The sequence below is a fragment of the Heptranchias perlo genome, chromosome 5 (genome assembly GCF_035084215.1).
Source record: "Heptranchias perlo isolate sHepPer1 chromosome 5, sHepPer1.hap1, whole genome shotgun sequence".
Classification (NCBI taxonomy): domain Eukaryota; kingdom Metazoa; phylum Chordata; class Chondrichthyes; order Hexanchiformes; family Hexanchidae; genus Heptranchias; species Heptranchias perlo.
The window spans coordinates 50,622,780-50,650,180 of NC_090329.1; the positions used below are offsets into that span (position 1 = coordinate 50,622,780).

At 40.0% G+C, this 27,401-nt stretch overlaps 1 protein-coding gene across 12 annotated transcripts in view; it reads left to right on the top strand.

The window, feature by feature from the left end:
- LOC137321736 (pumilio homolog 2) overlaps positions 1-25,969 on the top strand; it is a 114,975-nt gene extending 89,006 nt beyond the window's left edge. For 8 of the 12 annotated variants that reach the window (XM_067984325.1, XM_067984324.1, XM_067984326.1 and 5 more), the window contains 10 exons: positions 2,253-2,543; positions 4,566-4,802; positions 5,648-5,915; positions 6,516-6,645; positions 9,001-9,135; positions 9,273-9,410; positions 19,037-19,162; positions 21,875-21,996; positions 22,366-22,558; positions 23,104-25,969. In XM_067984325.1, coding sequence (XP_067840426.1) covers positions 2,253-2,543; positions 4,566-4,802; positions 5,648-5,915; positions 6,516-6,645; positions 9,001-9,135; positions 9,273-9,410; positions 19,037-19,162; positions 21,875-21,996; positions 22,366-22,558; positions 23,104-23,235 — 1,772 coding nt within the window. In that variant the 3' untranslated portion in view covers positions 23,236-25,969. Of the gene's footprint in view, positions 1-2,252; positions 2,544-4,565; positions 4,803-5,647; positions 5,916-6,515; positions 6,646-9,000; positions 9,136-9,272; positions 9,411-19,036; positions 19,163-19,673; positions 19,718-21,874; positions 21,997-22,365; positions 22,559-23,103 lie in introns of those variants that run through there. The other 4 variants (XM_067984327.1, XM_067984332.1, XM_067984331.1 and 1 more) reach the window with 2 other exon arrangements.
- Positions 25,970-27,401: the final 1,432 nt, after the last annotated feature.

A 27,401-nucleotide genomic window follows, 5' to 3' on the forward strand; every position in this document is an offset into this window, starting at 1 on the left:
TTCAATCTCTTAGAAGGTGGACCAAGTTAACACTAGATGAGGCGAGGCTTAGGTCAAATTGTCAAGCTGTTTTATTCTATAGTAAGGTGAATGTACAGGGCAATAGTTATGAACTGATTCACTTAGTTCAATTGATACAACTTATCTCTGCGTAAGAACGTAAAAAACAAATGAATACGTTGCGCTACTTGATTTCACTGTTTCACCTTGCTTGACAGTCTAACTGTCCTGCATTCTGTCCTACAGTCCAGGGCAGACCTCCAACTTCTTTTTGCAGCCTGATTGTCTTTGCAGCACTCAGTTACCCAAAAGCCAGACTGTCTTTTTGGCATAAAAACAGAAAATGCTGGAAATGCTCAGTAAGTCAGGCAGCATCTGTGGAGAAAGAAACGGAGTTAATGTTTCAGGTCGATGACCTTTAGTCAGAACAGGAAGTTGTTTTATCCAAACAAACGACCAACCATTAGAAAAACAACTTCCCGTTCTGACGAAAAGTCATCGACCTGAAATGTTAACTTTTTTTTTCTTCACAGATGCTGCCTGACTTGCTGAGTATTTCCAGCATTTTCTGTTCGTATTTCAGATTTCCAGAATCCGCAGTAATTTGCTTTTGATTTAGGGGTTTTCTGCCTTTTTGGCATCTGCGTCGTCTTATCCCCCGCATCACAAACAGTCATCACAGGGTTTTCCAACACAGTAAATGAGAGGTGATTGCTGATTACCCCAATAAGCGACTAGTTTAGTCTCTGGGGAAAAACAACTTCCCGTTAGCATGTTAACTATCCTTTGTCTGGGTGTACTTTTTTAAACTCATGAGAAAATGCTTTGCTTTTAAAAACCCAGCTTTAAAGGTAACATTTTCTTCCAAATCCATTCTGTGAAAAAATGGTCAAAAAAATCCTGAACTGTGACATGGACAAAGCATTGACTGTCTTTGTAGAAAGTTTGTTCAACATATTCACTACTGGGTGGGGAAAAAATTCTTCTCCCTGGCCTCTATTAAGGCTCATTACTTGTACTTATGTCCTCTGATCCAAATGAAATGGCGCATCCATATTTATACTTCTTAGTATTTAAAGACATTAATTATGTCCCTCCTCAGCTTCTTTAGTCCAGTGAGAGCAATTTCAATGATTTAAGTCTCTTTTTATAATTCAGAGCCCTAATCCCAACACCGTCGCTTTTGCTCTTCTTTGAAACCTCTCCAATTTATCAATGACCCTTTGAAGAGGATGTCCAAAACTGTGCACGATATTCCAAATATGGCCTCACCAGTGAGCTGCAGTAAGTTTAGGATATTTTGCTGTTAGTTGTCATCAGACGTTCTTGAAATAATCCCAGTACTTGGTTAGTCTTGTTGATAACAGCTTCCCATTAATAATGTTTCTATGTGAATGATCAATAATCACACCTTTTTTTTCTATCTTTGTTAAAGGACATCATTTCATTATGTTCACATGTGTCATATTTCCTTTTTTGTGGAGGATGCTGAAATGAGGAAGAAAATAACCTTACCTTGTAGGATGCTCCTCATTTTCAACCGGAAGCATCCTCCACATGCAACAACACCCAGTCAGCCTTATTCTGCCCCTTTTGGAGGAGTATTTTTCATAATTGTTTTGATCATGTTCCAACTTTTTGCTTCTCTTGGGTAACATCAGAAACACCGTGGGTCATTAGGGTGAAGTCCCTTTAAGACTTTTAACATGGTGTGATCCACATGGACCTTCACCCTTTTGATTTTTCCCATTGGTAACCTAGGCTTACTCCTATTGATATGTGGAGGATGCTTCCCTTTGAAGAATGAGGAAGATCCTATGAGGTAGGTAATTTTACATTTTATTCCTATATAGTCACTTAATTACTGAGCTTAATGTGATGGACTTGCAGTTTGACATCACCACAAAAACTAAAGATGCTTAAACCTTGTTTACTACTTGGGGGAGATTGCCAAAGTATTTTTCAAGAGCCACTTAGATTCAGACTTCTTCTGATTTAACTGGAAGTTCTGCCAGGGTTGGGAAAGTTTGTTGTAGCAGTACAAAATTCCTAATATAATAGCTTTTCCTGCAAATGTTTTCTAAGTTTTTTATTGATACAATAAGTTTGCATGTTGAGTAATTTCCTGAAATCAGGTACTGCAATGTAACCATTTCAGTAACATATGAGGTTTCAATTTTTTTTTGTAATTGGAACAGATTACTTGTCTTAGCATTAAATCGGGCTTTTTGTTTTGTAATTCTGTTAAACAGCTGCGGCAGCTTCAGCTAATGGGACAGCAAGCAGCTTAGCAGCGGCAGCCAATGGCCTCTTCCGTCCAATTGGAACTCAGCAACAGCAACAACAGCAGCAGCAGCAACAACAAAGCAACAACTTGCAGTCAAACTCATTTTATGGCAGTAGCTCCTTGTCAAATAGTTCTCAGAGCAGCTCTTTGTTCTCTCATGGGCCAGGCCAGCCGGGCAACACATCACTTGGCTTTGGAAGCAGTAACACTCTGGGTGCTGCTATTGGCTCAGCACTTGGAGGATTTGGATCAGCAGGTAAGTCCATTCCTAAATAATCTGCATGTGTCTGTATTTAGCTACTCACAAGTCAACCACTCTGTGTTGTAATTTTGTCTCCCCACTGTTTATCAGCCAGTCACAAACAATGTGGCAACATTAAACTTCTGCTTAGTGGCATCTGAACAGTCAGCAGGAATAAAAATGACCCCAGTTAACTGGGCATAATGAACAACTATAGAATTGTTTTAACATTAATTCTTGCTGAAAATATATTTGTATTGTAAACAATGTAAATGTCAACTTCAGTTAAATTATTTTGTCAGTTTCTACATAAAAAGAGGATATTCTGTACAGGAAAAATGTACATATCTGTAAAAATGTATGCCGAACACTTCATTTCTACTCAGCTGTGTGTGCAGATTTTGGCATGGTTTTCCTTTGATCAATGGCTGTGTGGTTTTGGTTTTGCCAAGGCTTGTTATGTTGGCCAGGTTTTTGGCCTCTGCTCCTCACTGAATTCAAGATTTGCATTGGATATCATGGATTCTTCATTACCTCTTGTTGTATGATGTACAAAGATGATGGAAGAGCTCAGTGCAACTGTATTGTCTAGTAGAAGGTTGACCTGAAGCAAGAAATTTAAACAGTTTCTTGGTTCACAGAGGCCTCACATCCTGCACCCTTAAATTCTTCCAGATTGAGGATATTAATGTTTTTGCAAGCAGAAAAGACCAACAAGTCTTTCTCTTTTTCATTAATCCCAACCCCACCAACCTGCTTTCTCGCCATTTCTTTCAACCACTTCTCTTTTCAGAAACACCTCTGCTTCTTGAACCTATTTAAACTATTCATTTCATTGACTTCACTGGTAACCTATTACACATATCTATTATGTTTTTGCAGAAAATAAGCTCCATCTGACTTCCCTTCCAAATAATTTTTAGTTTGTGTCACCATATATTTTGAACAATTTGTCTGGATCTGCTTTATCATCTTTACAAAAATTACAATCTTGTCTTTTTAAAAGAAGCAAGGGCAACTTTGTTCATATTTTCTTGTAATCAGATGACTTGAATTATCTTAGTTAGTTACCACCGTACCCTGTCCAGGACAATAGTATCCTTTGTATATTTAGCTAGCCAGAATTGCATCGATTGAGGGAGTCTGCTCACCATTCTCTGCAATTCTATAACTTTTTTTTCAACTAGTTATTTGCTTTTTTTAAATTGCACACAAACACTGGGCTGAAAGTTTCATAGATTTACCCACATTAGTCCTTAGATCTTTTTCATGATCAGCACCCCTGTATGACAATTCCTTTTAATATATGCTCTTTTGGTTCTTTGTTCCAAAATTATTTTACATTTACCTAATTGAGCTACTTCTGTCACCTTTTGGTTTGGTTATCTTAAAGATCCAAATGCTTCTGAATCCGATTTCACTGTTTTCCATTGTTGGAACTCATTCCTGTTTCAGTTTATACTTTGCGATTCCTTCCCTGAGTAATTAATCATCAATGTGGTATCTTATCAAAAGCTTTCTGAAAATCCAACAATTTATCAGTTGCATTTCATTTGTCTACCATGTCATCTTAAAACTTTAGCAGGTTAGTTATACGTGATTTCCTCTTCCTGAATCTATGCTGACTGTCCTTTTAACAAATTATACTGTCCCATGTTCTTTAGTCGTTTGTGAGTTCTCTCTCACTTTTAAAACTCATGTTTCATGCTTTAAAATATAACCTTGCATGGTGTACTTTTTAAAAAAGATTTAAATCAACAAAATATATTCTTAGTTGTCAAAATTACCATGTCTGGGAAGTGCTTCAATTGAAGTCCAGTGGACATAGATCAGTATAATTTAAAAGACAGGAAACCTGCTAACTACAGAAAATAGGAATTCAGCTGTTAATTGTGGAAAATAGCCCCATCTTCTTTCATAGACATAGAATGTATTTTTACCGTTAAACAGTGTATGGCAGCTAAAAATGTTCAAATATTGTTAGATGCAGTTACCAGCCCCATATTCAAAACCTATTTTGATATCCTGTTTTTACAGTTGGTGGTTCTGGAAGCAGCAGTGTATCTAGGAGAGATTCAATGTCTACTAGCTCTGATCTGTACAAACGACCTAGTAGCAGCCTGGCTCCTATAGGTCAGCAGTTCTACAGCAGCTTGGGATTCTCCTCCTCACCTGGTCCAATTGGCATGCCCCTTCCTAGCCAGACTCCTAGTCACTCTTTGACACCACCTCCATCTCTTTCCTCGCACGGGTCTTCATCTAGTCTTCATCTTGGTATGTTTGCTATTTTATTATGCATAAAAATGTGTTTAGACCATTAATTTAGCATTCAAGATTTCAGTCTAACTTGTCTACTGGCCTGGGTTTCATATTGGTGAATAATCAGTGTTTGGAGTTTGTACACACAACACAGTCTTCTTGACAATTGCTCACTTTAAGATAGGATAATATAAGTCTCGATCAATTCTGCTTATGCAGTCATTTGACGGACTTGTCATTTAATATAGTAATCCTTTAGCCACATATTAATGTTGAAGATGCAATTAGTTTGGGTTCAAAAGAACGAAAAGCCAAATAGCATTGCTTTCACAAAACTTACAATTTTTGTGAATTTCAGTTCCGTGCAATTGGCTTTACCAGTGGAAAATGCCAAAGTGTAATGACTAGTTTGTTTAAAACAAAACTCCAGAAGATTTCCTCTGTTCACTATTGTAACAAAATCGTAAATATGTGAATAAAGATTTCACTATAAATACAGAAGAGAAAACCCTCTTCCCCTTCCCAGTATGTAATTTAATATGTTATACAGAATCCTATAAAATATTTAAAACATTCTGTTCATGTCTGCTCTACTATTGATGGGATTGATCCGTTTACTGTTGGATACTTGTTTACTTCTGGTGCCATTTCATTCAGTAAAAAACTGAATTTGTGATTGCTAGAATATTTTCTATTTACTGGTTAATCATAGGCTGTTTAGTTCTACTCCAAGTGCTGCATTTTGAATGTTGCCTATCTTAGATTTCATTGCAAAACTTGAACTGTCGTGCCAGGTCATCATGCAGCAGCACCACTGCATTTTTGTTTTCACTTTTTATTAACACGTGTTTTCACTGCAGGTGGACTAACAAATGGCAGCGGCCGATTCATCTCTGCAGCACCTGGAGCTGAAGCTAAAAATCGCAGTGGGATTAGTTCATCAAGTCTGTTCAGTTCCAACAGCCAACTGTTTCCTCCCTCACGTCTTCGCTACAGCAGATCTGATATCATGCCCTCAGGTCGTAGCAGGCTGCTGGAGGACTTCAGAAATAATCGTTTCCCCAATCTTCAGCTACGTGACCTCGTTGGTCACATAGTTGAATTCTCCCAGGACCAACATGGCTCCAGGTAAACTGATTTGTGGAAACATTTTTAAAGTGAATGTATATTCCTAAATTTAACAATATTGGTTAAGATCAGTAGCATGAGTTTGAGTCCAACAAATTTGGTGTCATCAACAACTATCACTTGTGTTCAGGTGACCTGAACAGGCTACAGTTCCATGTTTTCACCCACCCGTTTCCTGATCCATACTTCCCAGAGAGTACGTGTGACAGAGAAAGTTAGCATAGACACACAATCGTATAGTGCAGGACTATAGTTTTTCTTAGAATTGTACTGTCTCATTGTTTTAAAACAAATATGTAGAATCTTAGGTCTCTGAGAAACTAACTTTACCACCATCAAAGTTCTAGGAAAACCTCCTGCACTTCATTGATGATAACCCTTGTCCTTGTAAAGAGAAGTACTGTTCTCAGCTTTGAGCACAAAAAGAGTGTACTTATTTTGAAAAGTAACCAAATAGCCTGAGCATCTTACTGATGTAAAGAATCCTACTTTCTAGTGACATGAACTATAAACTGTATATTTTGAACAAAAATTGCAACAAAGCATTTTAAAAAGCTGTAGGCTTAGAGCCAACTTCATGATATTTTTTGGAACTGACAGATTCATCCAGCAAAAGTTGGAGAGAGCTACACCCGCAGAACGCCAGATGGTTTTCAGTGAGATCCTGCAAGCAGCGTATCAACTGATGACTGATGTCTTTGGAAATTATGTAATACAGAAATTCTTTGAGGTAACTATATTTTCTGAAGCACGTTATGTGAAAAATGTCTTGGTTTTAACAATGTAACGGCCGCTTTAAGTGGCTGCCATGTCCTGAGAGTAAGGTGCATATAGGCAACGCTGGCAAGACCACATGTATTGACTATCTAGTTGCCCTGAGAAACTGATGGGCCTTTTTAAATTGCTGCTGTCCTTGTTTGGTGCTCCCACAATGGCAGTAGGTAGGGAATTCCAGGATATTGACCTGGCAGCGATAAAGGAATGGTGATGTATATCCACTTGGAGGTGATGGTGTTCCCACAGCATTGCTGCTGTTGCCCTTCTCAATGGTAAAGGTTGCAGGAGGTGCTGTCAAAGTAACCTTTGTGAGTTGTTGCAGTACATTCGATAGATCATACATACTACAGCCACAATGTGCCAGTAATGGAGATGGAGTCCAGTGGTAAGGACAATGATCAAGCAAACTGCTGAATCCTGGATGGATTTGAGCTTCCTAAGTGTTGTTGTGGCCACACCCATCCAGGCAAATAGTGAGTACTCGTGACTTGAACTTCGTTAAAAGTGAAGAGACTTTTAGGGAACAGGAAACAAGCCTACTCATTGCAGAGTACCCAGTCTCTGCCTTGCTCTTATAACCAAGGTGTTGATGTGGCTGATCCAGTTAAGCTTCTGGGCAATGGTGACCCCCATGATGATGTTGGTGGGGGACTCAGTGATGGTGGTGCTATTGAAGGTCAAGGGGAGACGACTGGGCTTTCTCTTGTTCAAGGTGGTCATTACCTGGCACTTAAGTGGTGCAAATGTTACCTGCCACTTGTCAAGCAAAGCCCGTATATTATCCAGATCCTTCTGTAGGCTGGTATGAACTGATTCATTTTTGGAAGAGTTGTGAATTAAGCTGAACACTGGAATCATCAGCGAACAGTCCCACTCCTGAGCTTACGACAGAGGGAAGATCATTGCTGAGGTGGCTGCGGATGCTTCCCTGAAGAACTCTTGCATGGGGCTGTAATGACTTGCCATCGACAACTACAACCATATTCTTGAGTTTAGTCCACATGTATTGCACTTTGAAGTGCTGCACTTGATGCATCTGATTGATTGATTGAAATATCATTGATAAAACAGCAACAAATCACAATGTTTACAGGTAGGAAATCTACCAATGAACAAGTACCAAACAGGTAAAGAAACTACAAATCAAGAATCCCAGTCACTAAACAAAAGCAAGGAGAAGAAGGGAACAGTGAAAAAGCGTAAAATAGTCTTTGGAAATGTTTTCGGCCACAATTTTGTTTAGTCTGTAACCCAAGAACATAGTACATGGAAAATAAGGTTTCTAACATAATAAATGCGTTAAAAGTTACATCATTCACAACATCAGTCAGTTTAGACACAAACCCTTTTTTGTGTTTTTAAATATCTGCAGTATTTCCCTCTTTCAGGTACCTTGTTTTGTGTTCTCTGTCTTCCCACGGCTATCGCTGTACATTGGATGAATGAATAGGGTCAACAAGATTTCAGACTACAATTCTCATAGTGCACCGCTGTCACTGAATTACCACTCCCAGTATATAGCTTAAGGCACTCTCCTATCATAATCAAATGAACACCCCATTTTGGAGCAGGGAAGGGTGGGGGGTGGGGGTGGGGATTAGAGAGACATAAAACACCCTCTCCCTCCTCCGTTCTGGCAATGGAGAAGGGCTCACAGCACCAAAACTCAGCGGAGTCATTATTAGGACCGATGAATACTTTGATTTATTTACTTTTTAATCTAAACAACAGAGTATGGCATGAGGTTTCAACTTTTTACAAGGAAAAGCAATGCAGCAGATTAAATGTAAGGGCCTTTAATATAAATAATATAATAATCGTGCAATCATGCAATATGTTACACAGAACTGACCTTGCCAGTGTCACGAGCCTCTGCTCCAATCTTTATTCCTAGGAGCATCTGTCCTTAGCCCTAGGATTGTCTCAGCCCAACAAAAGCCTTCACTTACCTCAGGCTGTGGATTTTGCCATTGCTAGATAGCAACAAACCAACCCTACTCTATCCACGCCTGGCCGTGCTTAACTCCCCATCTTGTGCTCCATGCCCTCTTTGACTGTTCCAGTCCTGTGTCCTGTAATGCTATATGCAATGTCACAGGAGATCTACTAGTACAGCAAAGTTATAGTGGGTATAGAGTTCCTCAGCTGAGGAACAGATCAAGTCAGAAGCCTGAACCAGGGACAGTGGTACTGACGCATGCACACAAAATATTGCATGCACACAAAATATTGCAACCTTTATGATGTTGGATCCATATTTGTATTTCAGTTTGACTTAAGATTTATGGATTTATTTTTAAATTTTCAGTTTGGAAGTTTGGATCAGAAGCTAGCTTTAGCTCAGCGCATCCGTGGCCACGTTTTACCCTTGGCTCTGCAGATGTATGGTTGTCGTGTTATTCAGAAGGCATTAGAATCCATATCAGCAGACCAGCAGGTAATTGTAAGTTTGAACAGATCTTTAAAATATAAATTATTTTTTAATAGATACTTAGATAATTCATTGCATAAATATTAATGTGCCAGTATTTTTCTAATGGATTAAATTTGTGGTTTTTTATTGTCGTCTTCTCAATGCAGAATGAGATGGTAAAGGAGCTGGATGGTCACGTTTTAAAATGTGTTAAAGACCAAAATGGGAATCACGTTGTTCAAAAGTGCATAGAGTGTGTGCAACCACAAGCTCTCCAGTTCATTATTGATGCTTTTAAAGGACAGGTGAGAAGTTTTTTGTTGTTTTATGTCCCCACGGGCCTACTATACAAGCAAGGAGGACAATATCAAATTACAAGATATTTCATACATGACTCCAAAATATGTTCTCAAATGTGCAATTGTATAAATAATAATGGTCTGCCGTTAACAAATTAGATAAAACCAGTTCCTCTTATACTTCACTTTTGTGTCTTGCCCCTTGTCTTTGAGCTGTGAAATAAAACAATCACCTGTGAAGTGATAGATATCTTTCTTGAGATCCGATATTGGTAGAATCAGAGAACTTATTAGGCTAACATTTCCCACGGGGGGCCAATTTTACAAAATCGTTGTTCCAATTAGGAACCTCAACTGCCGAGAGTAAATACTGGGAAATCATGGCTTGCTTATTGCAATTTTCTGTCTGTTAATTTTAATGGTCAGAGAATCGTGGGGAGCATGCCCACAATTTCAGAATATGCGTTCCCAGCAGGTGACATTTCATGCCAGGAGTACACGTTTGTAGGAATAAATGGGTCATTTTCGTGCTGGCTGGTTGTAACTAGTGGGGTGCTGCAGGGATCGGTGCTTGGGCCTTAGCTATTTATAATCTATATTAATAACTTTGATGAAGGGACTGAGGGTAATGTATTCAAGTTTGCTGACGATACAAAGCTAGGTGGGAAAGTAAGCTGTGAGGAGGACACAAAGAGTCTGCAAATGGATATAGACAGGTTAAGTGAGTGGGCGAGAAGGTGGCAGATGGAGAATAATGTGGGGAAATGTGAGGTTATTCACTTTGGTAGGAAGAAAAGAAAAACATTTTTTTTTCAATGGTGAGAAACTATTACATTTTGGTTTTCCAAGGGATTTGGGTGCCCTTATACATGAAACACAGAGTTAGCACGCAGGTACAGCAAGCAATTAGGAAGGCAAATGGTATGTTGGCCTTTATTGCAAGGGGGTTGGAGTACAAGAGTAAGGAAGTCTTGCTGCAATTGTACAGGGCTTTGGTGAGACCACACCTGTAGTACTAAGTCAGCTTTGGTCTCCTTACCCAAGGAAGGATATACTTGCCTTAGAGGGAGTCCAACAAAGGTTCACTAGATTGATTCCTGGAATGAGAGGGTTATCCTATGAGGAGAGATTGAGTAGAATAGGTCTATATTCTCTGGAGTTTAGAAGGAGAGGTGATCTCATTGTAAGATTCTAAGAGGACATGACAGGGTAGATGCTGAGAGGCTGTTTTCTATGGCTGGAGAGTCTAGAACTAGGGGACATAGTCTCAGGATAAGGGTCGGACATTTAGGACTGAGATGAGGAGGAATTTCTTCACTCAGAGGGTCGTAAATATTTGGAATTCTCTACCCCACAGGGCTATGGATGCTCAGTCGTTGAGTATGTTCAAGACCGAGATCGATAGGTTTTTGGACTCCTAAGGGAATCAAGGGATACAGGAATTGGGCGGGAAAGTGGAGTTGAGGTCAAAGATCAGCCAAGATCTTATTGAAAAGTGGTGCAGGCTCGAGGGGTCGTATGGCCTACTCCTGCTCTTATTTCTTATGTTCCTGTGTTCTTACGTAAAATCGGCACTGTGGGAGATTGCTGCACTCGGTTACCCCTTACGTGTTCCCAATGGATTTGCTTAAACAGGCAGTGTAAGTACAGGTAATGAATACAGAAACAACTTTATTCAGCTGAACAATGCTGTAGAATAAAGAGGAAGTGTTGGCAGTCACTTAGAAATGTACAGTGATTTCTATTTTGGGGGTTTTCTGTTATGCAGAGATGACAGTTGAAGAAACTGCACTTTGTCTATATTCATCTGTTGCTATGTCAGAATCTGAAGTAACACCTGATTGGATTCATTATGTTTGGAGTACAAGGAAGCCCACTTAAATAAATACCTAATAAAAGAGCCTGCTTAACCAAATAAAATATTTCATTATAAAATTTTATTCGCAAACATTTTCTTGTTAAAATTGAAATTAATTCTAGATATTTTTCCAAAGCCCAACCCAAAAAACTTCACCTCCGTAGTTGAGCGCTTTCACCCTAGGAACTGAAATATGGCCATATGTCTGAAGTAATCTGGGAAAGCATGTCCTGGGCAAACAAGTTAATCTTTTTATTACTGCATAACATATAGAACTTGAACCACATCGCGCGTCATTCAGCAGATTGTTAATATCAGCCAAGTAAGCAAGATGCTGTCCTAATAGAATAATCTGTCACGAGTTTATTAACAGACAGTTACTTACAGAAGCAAGTACTGAGGAGCAGGTTCATGAAGAGTTAAATAGGCAAACCAGCCAGACAAAGTCCTTTGAGAACTTCCTTGCAAAACAAATACTTTTTGGAGATTGACTGCAGTCTGATTCCTTAGTGAACCAACAAGATGTAATCTTTGTAGGATTTATATAGGCATACACCTAAGAAGTTGTGTTTTGCCTCCATGTTCTACTGCTGGACAAAACCAAATTAAAGTTGGCAGTACTGAAATGTTTATGCTGAAGACTCTTATGATTCTCAGAGGTTTATGCAGATGAGATTCACAGTGCAAATACATTATTTACCAAAAGAATCCAACAAGGCAATGAGCTAACAGTCTATAACAGATACCAATCATTTGAACAGTAAGCAAGAAATGTTGCAGAGGGACGCTGACAGTTAGCAACTTTGCATGTAAGGGATTCTTTGTCCCTTTAAAGTGTTACTATAAATATTTTGTATGCATAACTTTCATTTTGTGTGTGGTATTTTGAAGACCCATTTAACCTAAAAGATGCAATCAAGAGAAAAAAGTGGAGAAAATAATCCATTTATGCCACATGAATAAAATATCACTGTAAAAATTCCTTTCTTTTATCTCCTAATAATTTGCTGATTGTTTTAAACAAATTGATCAACCCATTTAAACAAATTGAATAATCTAGGTTAATAAATGTCCCAGCTGCCCTAATTCTGATCTTCCCTGCCCTCTGACTTGCTAATTGCATTTCAGTCAGCCCTTCAGTGTGATGTGCTACTAACTGTTCAGACCTGTTGATACCACCCAATATGTCCTTCCAACAAGATCAAATCAGAACAACAGTTTGCTCAGCATCTTGGTAGAACATCACATTACTGAATAACTGAAATTCAATCAAAGCAACAGTTTGCCTCAAGTATGGTGTTTGTGTGATGCCGGGCTGGAGCAGATTGGAAGAGCCGGTAAAACATCACTATAATGCCAATGTCAATTGCTACACTGGTTTAAGATGGAATTGAGCCAGTTTAAGAAGAAACAAAGAACTTGCATGTCCTATAGCAGTTCACATCCAATGCATTAATTTTGAAGTAAAGCCTCTGTAATGTAGGCAAGCATTATGTTGGTCAGTAAAAACACTTGTTTTCCACCAAGCTTAATGGCCTGATTTTCTTCCCTCCACCACCACCAACCCCACCCAACCTTAGTGTAAGTTGAGAAGCACACCATTCACAAGTGATCAAGCAAACGACTTGACTTTGGATGAATCCAGCCATATTGCCGTAAAACTGGGTGTTTTTTGATCTGTCGAAAGGTCATCTGCCTAAAATATTAACCCTACATTTCTCCCTCCACTGATACTGCCTGACCCGCTGAGTGCTTCCAGCAGTTTTTGTTTTTAATTGATTTCCAGTATCTGCAGTATTTTGCTTTTCCGGTGGTTTTTTGGTCTGCTGTCAGAAACAGCAACCAGATGGTCTCCGTACCCACTGTACAGCCCCACCATGTCAAAGAATTTTTTTTAAAAATGACTCACCTGAGATAAATGGAGGTTGCTCGCTGCCACTTTACAGATTTTCCAATCCGATGAAGCATCCTCTTGATTCTAATGTGCAGTTTGCTTGGGTGCTCTTCAGGGCAGGCATCCACCCAACTGCATCTCCTGAAGATGATGCAGCAGGCATTATGACTACAGTCTGCAAGATTTCTATACTATTTAAATGCTTCCCACCTGATAAAGGCTTGAACTTTCCCCTCACTCTGGAGATGTTCCAGGAAATGCATGTCACGCAGAAACAGGAGACATTACAGGTCTCCATCCCATTTCCTCTCCCAAACGCACATGGAGTTAGATGAAAATCAACTCTAATTTTCTTCATCGTCAGTAATGGAGGCATTCGTCATTCAGTGTCTAATGTTGCAGTTTTATTCAGCGGCTTTGCTTTATATATGTCACCATTTGTCCACTAAAGTGCTTAATGTTTATGCTAGTCAGTTTATATTTGTAGTGGGAAGAGCACTTTGTGTGTCCTGGAAAACCACATGTGCAGGAAGTGCCGGCAATTGCTTGAACTCCAGTTCAGAGTTTCATGGATAGCATGTTTCAGGAGGTGGTCACCTCGCAGCTACAGAGAGTTCAGGCAGAGAGGGAGTGGGTGACCACCAGACAGACTAGGAGGAAGAGGCAGGCAGTGCAGGAGTCCCCTGGGAATATGGCATTCATAAACAGGCATTCAGTGTTGAATACCAGTGAGGGTGTTGACACCTCACAAATCCATGGCACCGTGGGAGACTCTGCTAAACGGGGGAAGCAAAAGAAATGCAGTTGTTATAGGGGATTCAGTAGTCAGAGGGATTGACAAGTGTTTCTGCAACCACTGGCGTAAGTCCCGCATGGTGTGTTGCCTCCCTGGTGCCAGGATAAAGGACATCACCAAGAGGGTGTAGAACATTTTGAGGGGAGAAGGAACAGCCAGAAGGTCCATGTGGAAAGCAATGACATAGGAAGGAAAAGGGTCGTTTGTCCTGCGGTCAGAGTTTCAGGTGCTAGAGAGGAAGTTAAAAAGCAGGGACCTCAAAGGTAGTAATCTCTGGATTACTGCCAGTGCCACGTGCTAGTGCGTATAGGAATTAAAGGATAAAACAGATTAATGCGTGGCTTAAGCAATGGTGCAGGAGGGAGGGTGTCAGATTTATGGGGCATTGGGACCAGTTCTGGGGCAGGAGAGATCTGTTCAAGATGGACGGACTTCACCTCAACAGAGCTGGGACCAAAGTCCTCACGGGGAGGTTAACTAGTGCTGTGGGGGAGGGCTTAAACTAATTTGGCAAGGGGATGGACACCAGGATGAAATATTAGAGGGGAAAAACTAAGTGCACAGAAGACTGGGAGGGACAAGTAGCACTATAGAGTAAAGAATAGTTCAGAAATAGGAGGGATCAGACAGGGGGCAAATGCAAGGCAGTGTAAGATGAGTTTGGAATGCATGTGTGTAAATGCATGTAGCGTGGTAAATAAGGTTGGTGAGCTGCAGGCTCAATTGGGCAAATGGGATTATGGTATAGTGGCAATAACAGAAACCTCAAAGGAGGGGAGGATTGGGTACTTAATATTCCTGGCTACAAGATATTCACGAAAGATAGGGAAGGAAAGAAAGTTTGGGGTGGGGGTGGAGGAAATGTGGTGGTATTGATCAAAGAAACTATTATAACACTGGAAAGGGATGATGTAGTTGAGGGGTCAAAGACAGAATCTATTTGATTAGGAACAATAGAGGAGCTATTAAGCTACTGGATGTATACTATAGACCATCAAATAGTGGGAAGGAGATTGAGGAGAACACTTGCAGGCAAATACATGAAGATGCAAGAACTATAGAGTAGCGATAATGGGGGACTTAAATTATCCCAGTATAGTCTGGGACAGTAACAGGTAAAGGGCAAAGAGGGGGAGGAATACCTGAAATGTGTTCGAGAACTTCCTTGAACAGTGTGTTTCCAGCCCAACCAGGAAGGAAACAGTGTTGGATCTGATTATAGGGAATGAAGTGGAGCATGTTTCAGTGGGGGAACATTTGGTAGATGGTGATCATAATATCATTAGATTTAGAATAGTTATGGAAAAGGACAGGAACAATCAAACTGAAAATACTTAACTGGAGGAGGGCTAATTTCTCTGGGTTAAAAAGGGATCTTGCCCAGCTGGATTGGAATCAAGAATTGATAGGCAAAACAGTAATTGAACAATGGGGGGCCTTCAGGGAGGAGTTGGTTCGGTCAGAGTAAACACATTCCTATGGGGGTGGGGAGGAAGGGCATCCAAAGCTTGAGCTCCCTGGATGTCTAAAGATATAGAGATTAAAATGAAACAGAAAAAGGAGGCTCATAATGCAGTGGAGAACCAGGCTGAATATAGAAAATACAGAGGAGATCTAAAAAGGGAATAAGAGGGGCAAAGAGAGAGTGTGAGACTAGATTAGCGGCTAACATGAAAGAGAACCCAAAAGTCTTTAAAAACATATCAATAGTAAAAGGGTGGTCAAAGGAAGGGTGGGACCAATTAGGGACAAAAAAAGATGATCTTGTGGTGGCAGAGGATACGGCTGAGGTACTAAATGAATACTTTGCATCGGTCTTCACTAGAGAAGAGGATGCTGCCATTGTAGCGATATTGGATAGGATAAAAATAAAGAGGAGGTACTTAAAAGATTGGCAGTACTCAAAGTAGAAAAGTCACCCAGTCCAGAAAGGTTGCATCCTAGGTTACTGAGGGAAATACAGGTGGAAATTGCGGTGGCTCTGGCCACAATCTTCCATTCCTCCTTAGATATGGGGACGGTGGCAAAGGATTGGGGGATTGCAAATGTTACACCCCTGTTCAAAAAAGTGGAGAGGGATAAACCCGACAATTGCAGGCCAATCAGCCAAACGTCGATGGTGGGAAAACTTTGAGATAATAATCCGGGGCAAAATTAATTGGCACTTGGAAAAGTATGGGCCAATAAATAAAAGTCAGCATGGATTTATTAAAGGAAAATCGTGTTTGACTAACTTGATTGAGATCTTTGATGAAGTAACTGAGAGGGTTGATGAGGGTAGTGCGATTGATGATTTGTATATATGGACTTTCAAAAGACGTTTGATAAAGTACCACATATTAGACTTGTTAGCAAAATTAAAGCCCATGGGATTAAAGGATATAATTTCTAAGTTTGCAGATGCCACGAAACTCTGAAATGTAGTAAACAATGTGGAGTATAGTAACAGACTTCAGGAGGACATAGACAGACTGGTGAAATGGGCAGACACATGGCAGATGAAATTTAACGCAGAGAAGTGTGAAGTGATACATTTTGGTAGGAAGAATGAGAAGCAATATAAACTAGATGGTACAATTTTAAAGGGGGTGCAGGAACAGAGAGACCTGAGGGTGCACATACACAAATCTTTGAAGGTGGCAGGACAAGTTGAGAAGGCTGTTTAAAAAGCACATGGGAGCCTGGGCTTTATTAATAGAGGCATAGAGTACAAAAGCAAGGAAATTATGCTGAACCTGGTTAGACCTCAGTTGGAATATTGAGTTCAATTCTGGGCACCACACTTTAGGAAGGATGTCAAGGCCTTAGAGAGGATGCAGAAGAGATTTACTAGAATAGGAACAAGGGACTTCAGTTATGTAGAAAGACTGGAGAAGCTGGGGTTGTTCTCCAAACAGAGAAGGTTATGTGGAGATTTGATGGGGATGTTCAAAATCATGAAGGGCTTTGATAGAGTGAATAAGGAGAAATTGTTTCCAGTGGCAGACGGGTCGGTAACCAGAGGACACAGATTTAAAGTGATCAGCAAAAGAGCCAGAGGCGACATGACGAAACATTTTTTTAACGCAGTGAGTTGTAATGATGTGGAATGCACTGCCTGAAAGGGTGGTGGAAGCAGATTCAATAGTAACTTTCAAAAGGGAATTAGGTAAATACTTGAAGGGAAAACATTTATTTACAGGGCTATGGGGAAAGAGCAGGGGAATGGGTGTAGTCAGTTTGACTCTGTTCAGTTATTCGAGGCTGACACCATATTGGTTAATAGCCATATGATTTTATTTAGCACAAGCAAGAATCAATATGATAATAGTATTTAAGCAGTTGTTTACAAAGCACAATTGAGAATTACATTACCCCATTGTCCGTGAACCCGTTCCTTCATTCACATGTTCTCGTTCACCCGTCTGGTGCTTTCTTTTCTGTCCTCTACATTAACAAATTCTCAGACCCCCCCCCCAGTTATACCCCAGAAAACGGAACTGCGGCAAAATACATCCAATCAGGTATTTTCCCAAATACTCTCCTTAATTTACCCAATCATATAGACAACACGTACTTGTCCAGATGAGACAGTGCTCCCCCCTCCCCCCCCCTCCCCCCCCCTCCCCCTCCCTCCCCCTCCCCTCCCCCCCCCCTCCCCTCCCCTCCCTCCCTCCCCTCCCCTCCCTCCCCTCCCCTCCCTCCCTCCCCCCCCTCCCTCCCTCCCTCCCCCCCCTCCCTCCCTCCCTCCCCCCCCTCCCTCCCTCCCCTCCCCTCCCCCTCCCCTCCCTCCCTCCCCTCCCCTCCCCCTCCCCTCCCTCCCCCCCCCCCTCCCCTCCCTCCCTCCCCCCCCCTCCCTCCCCCCCCCTCCCCTCCCTCCCCCCCCCTCCCTCCCCCCCCCTCCCCTCCCTCCCCCCCCCTCCCCTCCCTCCCTCCCCTCCCCTCCCTCCCCTCCCCTCCCTCCCTCCCCCCCCTCCCTCCCTCCCCCCCCTCCCTCCCTCCCTCCCCTCCCTCCCTCCCTCCCCTCCCCTCCCCCTCCCCTCCCTCCCCCCCCCCTCCCCCCCCCCTCCCCCCCCCCCTCCCCTCCCTCCCTCCCCCCCCCTCCCCTCCCTCCCTCCCCCCCCCTCCCCTCCCTCCCCCCCCCCTCCCCTCCCTCCCCCCCCCTCCCCTCCCTCCCCCCCCCCTCCCCCCTCCCCTCCCTCCCCCCCCCTCCCCCCTCCCTTTTTAGAATAGTGTTTCTCAGTTCCTACAGTTGAGGAATCACCTTGTAGGCCTTGAAGATAACAAGAGTTCTAGCTAGCTTCAGCATTCCAGTATGTCTGAAGGAGTGGGTGTACCGTTATGTTCCTCCCTTAATTTGCAATAATAAGATGCTCATGGCTGTTGGACATCCTGCAGCTGCAGTAAGTTAATTTAAAAACAGTCTATTTTGTGAGACTGCAGTTTCAGCTAAAGCTTTGACTAGTTAACCCTTTTGAGCCTGGATCCCCTAAATACCTTTTAAACCTATATTTCCTTACATGGGACTAATTGGATAGCTCTTTCGAAGAGCCGGCACAGGTATAATGGGCCAAATGGCCTCCTCTTGTGCTGTACTTACTATGGTGCTATGATATGACTAATTACATAATGGTTTAGATTAATCCTTTGAGATGGTAGTGAATTCGTAGCAGCACATGCACAATCAGAGAATTTGTACTGATGCATCTGTTTTTAAAAATCCTACTTATATTTTTGCCCATATGCTTCTAATTTTGCTCTATTAAGTTCTCTAAAATGTTGCAAGATGTGTTTTTTTCTGGGGGGATGCTGCAATGCTATGTTGTGTGAGTATCAGTAAATAGTTAATTAGGCACTTAAGCAATATAAAAATGCCTCTTCATTGTCCCTCATCAGAAACTTTCAAAAAGCAACCTGCCAGAAATATGCACGTCACTTTTTCCCCCATTATCTCTGAATTAACTATCCTGGATTGCTTTTTTTCTAGTATTTTAAAAACTATTTCAATGAAGCAATTTATCTTGTAAAATTCTTGTAGTCATTTTTTTTAAGTAACGAAGTCTTGCCTCCTCACCAACTGATAATTGTTTTGTGTTAAATTCCAGGTGTTTGTGTTGTCAACTCATCCTTATGGTTGTCGAGTTATTCAGCGTATTTTGGAGCACTGCACACCTGAGCAGACTCTTCCGATCCTAGAGGAACTGCACCAGCACACTGAACAATTAGTGCAGGTAAGGAAATCCGATAACACAAGGGAGCATAAAGAATGCATGAATCCATTCAAATTTATACCTTTCATTACAGGCAAGGCTGCAGATTTACAATGACAAAAATTCAAATTCTATTACATGGGATTCTGGGATTCTCACCAATGTTTTGAGATCAGATTTTACAATTCTGTCTATTTAGGGTTGCTGGTATATTGATGGCTAAATAAGTTAAATTATATTCTCCTGTTTTTTTTCCAGGATTTTTATTAGTTTTAAATCAGAGCTTTGAGGCTCACTTTCTTCAATTCCAATCATTTATCCATTTAAAAACTGCAAACCGGTGGCCTTGTTTATAGGCATATAAGTACTTTATAGGATTGGTGCTATTTGCATTATGATACATACAGCACACTGAACACAACTGTATTTACAAAGGGGAAACTTGTATTTCTAACATAACATGCACTACTTATCACCACCAACATCATACATCCATTGTCTTTAATTGCAAACTGTCTGCTTACCTGTGCAGAGTACTCACCGTGACACGATGCCAGTCATCTTTTAAGAAACAAAGTAAGTAATTTTTTAAAAAAAGGAAAGTATGCTGTATACAATATGTAAAACAGATGATGAATCGCTAAGATTCATGCACTTCATTTGTTTTGGACTTAGCCATGCACTTATGGCTGTGTCACTGGTGCGTATGTCAGTTTTAAATTAAAACATTACTCAGGACAGGTTCTGCTTACCCACTTCTGGGCCCCAACACTTCTATTAGTTAACGGGGTAATGCAAAAATGAAATGCACAGATTCTTGGGAGACTCCATTTTAGCTTATATCCCACTTATGTTTTTCTCTCCTCTGATTCGTCCAAGTACAGAAATTTAACATTATAATAGGATATATTCTATCCACCCCATCGAGTTTCCCCTTTCTTGTCATCCATGTCTGAGTTTCTCTTTGAAGTGCCGGCTTTTCAGTGAGTTTCAAGGCCCAGTGGATCTTATCAGAGCAGCTATAGGGAAGAAAATCCGCATTTGATCATTCCATACCTTTTGCCCTATTGGAAGGACTTTTTAAAAATGATGTAAGATTTATTAAATAGAATTCTGAGGATGAGATATCCCATTATAAAATCCTAAAACCTCAATCAAATCATGGTGTGTGATACAGTGGCCTTGGGAAAGTTTCGGAGCTAAGCTTCCTAGCTTAAAGAACCTTAGTTACTCAGATATGCTTAAAGAGCTGGGTCTATTTACTTTAGAGCAGTGTAGATTTAAAGGTGACCTGATAGAGGTATATAAAATAATGAAAGGGCTGGAATGCATGCCTATTGCTAGATTATTTCAATTTGACAGACTGGGAGGACCAGAGGACATGCATGTAAACTAAGCAAGAGTAGGAATAAGCTAGATGTTAGGCTTCTTTTCAGGAAACAGACTGGGGGAGAAAATTAGAGAAACGATGGGAAAGGAGAAAATGAATGAAGAGTTTTTTAATACCTAAAATATTGCAAGTACAGCTTCCTGAGATTTTTAAATTTATGGAATTTGGTTTTGGCAAACTGAAAATTTGGGACTTTTTTTTAGATGTACTTTCTCACAAATTTCATGTACGATGTCTAGAAGTTTTATGAACATATGAAAATGACGGGCAGGAAAAGACCATCTGGTCCATCAAGCCCCACATCATGATGCCTGGTACATCCTGACTAGACACTTCCTACCCCCCTCAGCCATGTAATCTGGGAGAGGCCTAGCCTATTCCTACTCTTGCGTAGTTTAAATGCATGTCCCCTGGTCCTCCCCAATCTGTCAAATTGAAATAATCTATCAATAGGCACGCATTCCGGCCCTTTCATTATTTTCTATACCTCTATCAGGTCACCTCTAAACCTATGCTGCTCTAAAGTAAATAGACCCAGCTCTTTAAGCATATCTGAGTAAGTAAGGTACTTTTAAGCTAGGAATCTTTCTCTTAGCTCTGAACCTTTTCCAAGGCCACTATATCACACACCATGATTTGATTGAGGTTTTTAGGCTTTTGAAAGGAATTGATAGGGTAGATAGAGAGAATTTTTTTCTGCCACATAAGAACATAGGAAATAGGAGCAGGAGTAGGCCATATGGCCACTCGAGCCTGCCCCGCCATTCAGTGAGATCATGGCTGATCTTCTACCTCAACTCCACTTTCCCGCCCTATCCCCCATATCTCATCTGCTGGTGGGGGAGTCTAGGACAGGTGAACATAACCTTAAAAATCAGAGCCAGGCCATTCAGGATAAGTTAGGAAACACTTATTTATGCAAAGGGTGGTAGAAGTATGGAACTCTCTTCCACAAAAAGCAGTAGATGCTAGCTCAATTAATAATTTTAAATCTGAGATCAATAGATTTTTGCTAGCCAAGGTTATTAAGGGATGTGGAGTCAAGACGGATGGATGGAGTTAGCACACAAATCAGCCGTGATCTCAATGGATGGCGGAACAGGCTCGAGGGGCTGAATGGCCTATTCCTTTTCCTGTGTGAGGGGACCAAAACTGGGCACAGTCCTCGAGATGTGGTCTAACCAGTGACATGTATAATGACAGAATTGTGAGCTCTGATTTGTACATATAAAATGTGCATTGATGCACAAATACTAAGCAGATTTATAAAGAAAATTAACCAAGTGGCACTGGAAAGTTACTTTGAATTTATTTCTAAAGTTTAATTTTGTTTGTTTAATTAGGATCAATATGGAAATTATGTCATCCAGCATGTTTTGGAGCATGGGCGCCCTGAGGATAAGAGTAAGATTGTTGCTGAGATAAGAGGGAAGGTTCTTGCTCTAAGTCAGCATAAATTTGCCAGGTATAAGAATTTGCATTTCATGTAAAAATGTGCTTCAATACTAATCAATATTAATACTAGAATGTCCCATCTACTAGGTTTTATTGAAGATGCACTTGATTGAGTAACATTCTTGAACAAAAAGTTTAGACAAATGCATATGATTAGGTGTAATGTTATTATTGTAAAAATATAAACAACCATGGTAGGTAGAACATTCTAAGAGTATCTTGAACTCTACTATTTATTGTGACTATCATTATCTCCCACCACCATTTAAGTTAGAAATTATTTTTACTGATTTTCTCCATTCTGCGATCTATAAAATTGGAATATAAAAATCCTTCAATTTGGAACACTAATTTAGACTTGTTATCTGATTTTTATCAGCAATGTGGTTGAAAAGTGTGTCACCCATGCCTCTCGCGCTGAACGCGCTTTACTGATTGATGAGATCTGCTGCCAGAATGATGGTCCCCATAGTGCCTTATACACAATGATGAAAGATCAATATGCCAACTATGTGGTTCAGAAGATGATTGATGTAGCGGAACCTGCTCAGCGTAAAATTATTATGCACAAGGTATGTTCTTTTATTGATGCTTTTGTACAACTCTGAAATTGGCTGCTATTATTTAATGTACAAGGTTAAAGTGGCAAAAAAACTAATTCAATTCCATTGGCATAAAGAGTTAAGTATGTTATTACTACTGACTAGGGCAGGGAGACTACAATTTAAACTATGTAAATATCCAGCTGTGTATTTTAATATGTAGCAATTGCTTGAATTTCATTCATATGATGAATACACCATTCCATTAGAAAGAAAAAGCTTTGCACCGTCACTGGAAATCTTCAAAGGCCAAAACTCACTTTCTTTCTAATTCTTTTACTTTTTTTTATGGAGGACTGTATTTTCCCCCATTCACCTAATTTTGGCAAAAAAATTAGATGCAAATATTAACACTTTAACTTGCAGCTACATTTCTGCTAAAATTTACGAAAGGGAGAAAATATGGACTCTGGATCCCATAGTGGGCACTAATCGTTAATGGAAATTGAACCTATTAAATGTAGGAGGCAATTTAAAAGAAGTTTCTGAAATGTTAGTTTTTTGTTTGTATACAGATTCGACCTCATATTACAACCCTACGGAAATACACTTATGGAAAACATATCTTGGCCAAACTGGAGAAATATTACATGAAGAACAGCACTGACTTGGGGCCAATTGGAGGACCACCAAATGGAATGTTGTAAATTAATTGATTCACACAAGAAATGTTGGAAGCTGTACTGCTTAAATATTGGGTGTGCCAACCTGATAGACCGTAATCATGAAAACACAACTTAACTTTTAATTATTGTATTCTTTTTTTTTTCTCCTTCCATTAATTGTGAATTTTATATTTTACCAATCAACTATACTTCAACTCACATAGATGTCCTGAGTTTGTGTGCATTTTGTTTATCCTTAAGGTACCTTTGCTAGAGGTTTATTGGAAAACCTGGGTAAAACACAAAATACATGAATTTAATGTAATTGTATCAAACTAACATTTGTGTGTTTTGTTAAATTCAACCATGTAAAATCATTTGCTATTATTTAGTAAATATTTTTTTGTATTCTGTAGATTAATCACTTCAAATACTGTTAGCTCTAGGTACTTGCTGCACAACATAAACCTCTCAGGCCCAGTAGATCAGTTTAAACTTTGATGGGGTGGGGGGGGGGGAGCTGCTTAAAATATTACATTAATCAAATAATGAAAATAGTATAAAGTTAAGTTGTGTTTCAGCAAGTTACTTTTTGACACCAATATTTAAATAGCACAACAGTTATGGTCTGTTGAAATACGATGTAATTCAGGGAAGTGCTTAAATGACAGACTGCTATGTAATGTAACTCCTGATGTTTACTATGGAGATGTCAATACTCAATAGGTTTTATTTTTTGAGATAAACACTGCCCTGCTTTTCTATTTCAGTGATGTATAGAAGTGTTGTACATACGTATGTATTTAACCATTGTACAAGGTGGCAGTAAGGAATCATGATGGTACACATACCTAAATATACAAATTGTCTGGAAAGTTGAAGTTTTTTTTGTTAGATTTGGCTTTTCAGTCTATTTTGCAAAGAGACAAGGTGATTTGTATTTTTTGAATACCTAATGTAAGAAAGTTTATGAAGGTGTGGTGGTTTTATTTTTACTTTCTCAACTTAAAGATTTGGCAATCTTGGGCAGATTTGAAAACTAAGGGGCCATCGAAGGGTAAGCTTGGTAGCTCACCATAACGCATGCAAAAATAATGAAATAGACTTTGTTTTGCTTCTTATAAATATGTAGTGTATAAGTGTAGACTTTGCAATTTATAGGTGTAAGTTTACAGTTTGAAAAAATGAAAACTTATTGTTTCAATGTTTAATCACAAGCTTGGCTAACTTGGTAGTAATGCATAGTTTGGTTGTACAGTTGTACATTTGTAAACCTGATGCTGTAAATGTTAAAATGTCTTTTACCCTTCAGAAAGCAAAGTTTGCATTTTAGTGTATATTCACTAACTCACTCCCTTGCCCTAGCATAGTGTTGTATAATGTAAATTTCTTTGAATCAAGAGTGATTTTTTAAAATTGTATCTTTATATGGCTTAAAAATGAACTGGCTTTCTTTTTATCTATTAGGACAGTAGTTTTTGTTTATAATTGTAGCTGTTGAGATTCTGTTAATATGGTAATTTTTGAAAATTTTACAAGTGTAATGTTGTATAAGTAAAAGTTGTGCATAGTCAAAATTGAAAGGTTTGGACTGAGACATCTAGTTACCATGGAAACCAAATGTTCTTTCCATCTCTTAAAAGTGACATGATCCTTTTTGTACAGAAGAGTACTGTATTTTGGAATTGTCTACCTACATGTAAGTGGAAGTATGTATGATATTGTCAATTTTTCATTTGAACATATGAGGTTGTAACACTACATATAGATGATGTACATTTTACAGGAGGCCTTATGTACATTTCCTGATGACATTTTGCAGGCAGAATTGTGACCATATGTGTATAATTAACAGTTCTTTGTATTCTTTGCCTCTGGAAATATTTTGAAACATGCTTTGTATATTCAGTTTCTGAGAGAGAAAAGATTGTGCTTTGTATTTTGATGATCCTTGAAAGTCAGTATTTTGTATAAACAGAATGGCTTGTGGATTTGGAACAATCTGGAATTATTTATCTTGAAGCGTTTGGATGTGATGTCCTTAGCATTGACGAGATAAAAAGTTGTTTTCATTAGGGCTGTGCAGTCAGTTTTTTTTAAATGAACTAAAACATCAGTGAACTTAAATTATTCAAAGTAGTTCAGTTTTAAATGTTAAATCTTGAATATTTTTTACTATTAATTTGGGCAGTCCTTTTTTTTTCCTGCCGCAACATCTAGATTTTTCAATCTGATATTGTTAAGCTGTACTATGGCACTTTGCTTGCTAATTTTTAAATTGCTTTGCAGTACTTACCTCTTTCAAGAGCTGCAAAAAGTTCATCATCAGGAAAGATCATGTTGGCCATGTTTAAATGACCGGCTGTTAGCCTACTGAGTGCATAAAGCCGGTAGGTTTGTTAACTTCAGTCGGCACAGCCCTAGTTTCCATGGCAACTATTTATTTGCTGTGTAAAGGAGGTCACTTTGTGACATTGTGCTCTGGTTTTAGCTTGAGAAGCAGGAGTCTAGGTGAAAATGCAGATCAAGAAATTTAAAATTAGCATTGATAACAAATGGAACAAAACCACTAGGCATTTTGCTGACATTTCCTTAAACATGGATTGTTGATGGACCATTTTTATCTTGTGTTTAATCAGGTCTGCCACCTGGCTCCTTGGCAGTTAAGATGGAGTAATGTTATATTCATTTATTTGTATATGCTGTATAAAAAAAAAAGAAAAAAAATGTGAATAACGTTGTATGAAATAAACCTGTTGTGTTTTCTGTAGGAAAATATGCTTGTTTTGCTTTTTTTTTTAAAATCCTTTATTTTTTCACCTTATGTTGTATTAAGGAAATACATCTGCTTCTGCCAGCAGTTTAAGTCACACACTTCTCATTTGCTCAAGATGGATTTTTTCTAATGGGTAATACCTTTTTAGGTACCAGTGATGTGAGCAAAAAGAGTATCACAGAGGAGGGTAACCATGAAGAGACTACAAGGCACTGAGGAGCGAGTGGCTACCCATGGGGGGAGCAGTACATGGAGTAAGAATAAGGGAGTAGTGATTGTAGAGGATTTTATAGTCAGACGGGTAGATAGCTTCTTTGTAGACATGATCCAGAGTCCCGAATGGTATGCTGCCTCCCAGGTGCCAAGGTTCAGGATATCATAGAGCGAATATAAAAGGTTCTGGGATGGGCAGGCAAGTAGCCAGAGGTCGTGGTTCATGCGGGAACCAATGACAGGAGTAGTCATAGAGTCATACAGCATGGATAGAGGCCCTTCGGCCCATCGTGTCCGCGCCGGCCATCAGCCCTGTCTACTCTAATCCCATATTCCAGCATTTGGTCCGTAGCCTTGTATGCTATGGCATTTCAAGTGCTCATCCAAATGCTTCTTGAATGTTGTGAGGGTTCCTGCCTCCACAACCCTTTCAGGCAGTGAGTTCCAGACTCCAACCACCCTCTGGGTGAAAAAGTTCTTTCTCAAATCCCCTCTAAACCTCCCGCCTTTTACCTTGAATCTATGTCCCCTTGTTATAGAACCCTCAACGAAGGGAAAAAGCTCCTTAGTATCCATCCTATCTGTGCCCCTCATAATTCTGTACACCTCAATCATGTCCCCCCTCAGCCTCCTCTGCTCCAAGGAAAACAAACCCAATCTTCCCAGTCTCTCATCATAGCTGAAGCGCTCCAGCCCTGGTAACATCCTGGTGAATCTCCTCTGCACCCTCTCCAAAGCGATCGCATCCTTCCTGTAGTGTGGCGACCAGAACTGCACACAGTACTCCAGCTGTGGCCTAACCAGTGTTTTATACAGCTCCATCATAACCTCCTTGCTCTTATATTCTATGCCTCGGCTAATAAAGGCAAGTATCCCATATGCCTTCTTTACCACCTTATCTACCTGTTCCGCCGCCTTCAGGGATCTGTGAACTTGCACACCAAGATCCCTCTGACCCTCTGTCTTGCCTAGGGTCCTCCCATTCATTGTGTATTCCCTTGCCTTGTTAGTCCCTCCAAAGTGCATCACCTCGCACTTTTCCGGGTTAAATTCCATTTGCCACTATTCCGCCCATCTGACCAACCCATCTATATCGTCCTGCAGACTGAGGCTATCCTCCTCGCTATTTACCACCCTACCAATTTTTGTATCATCAGCGAACTTACTGATCATACCTTTTACATTCATATCCAAGTCATTAATGTAGACCACAAACAGC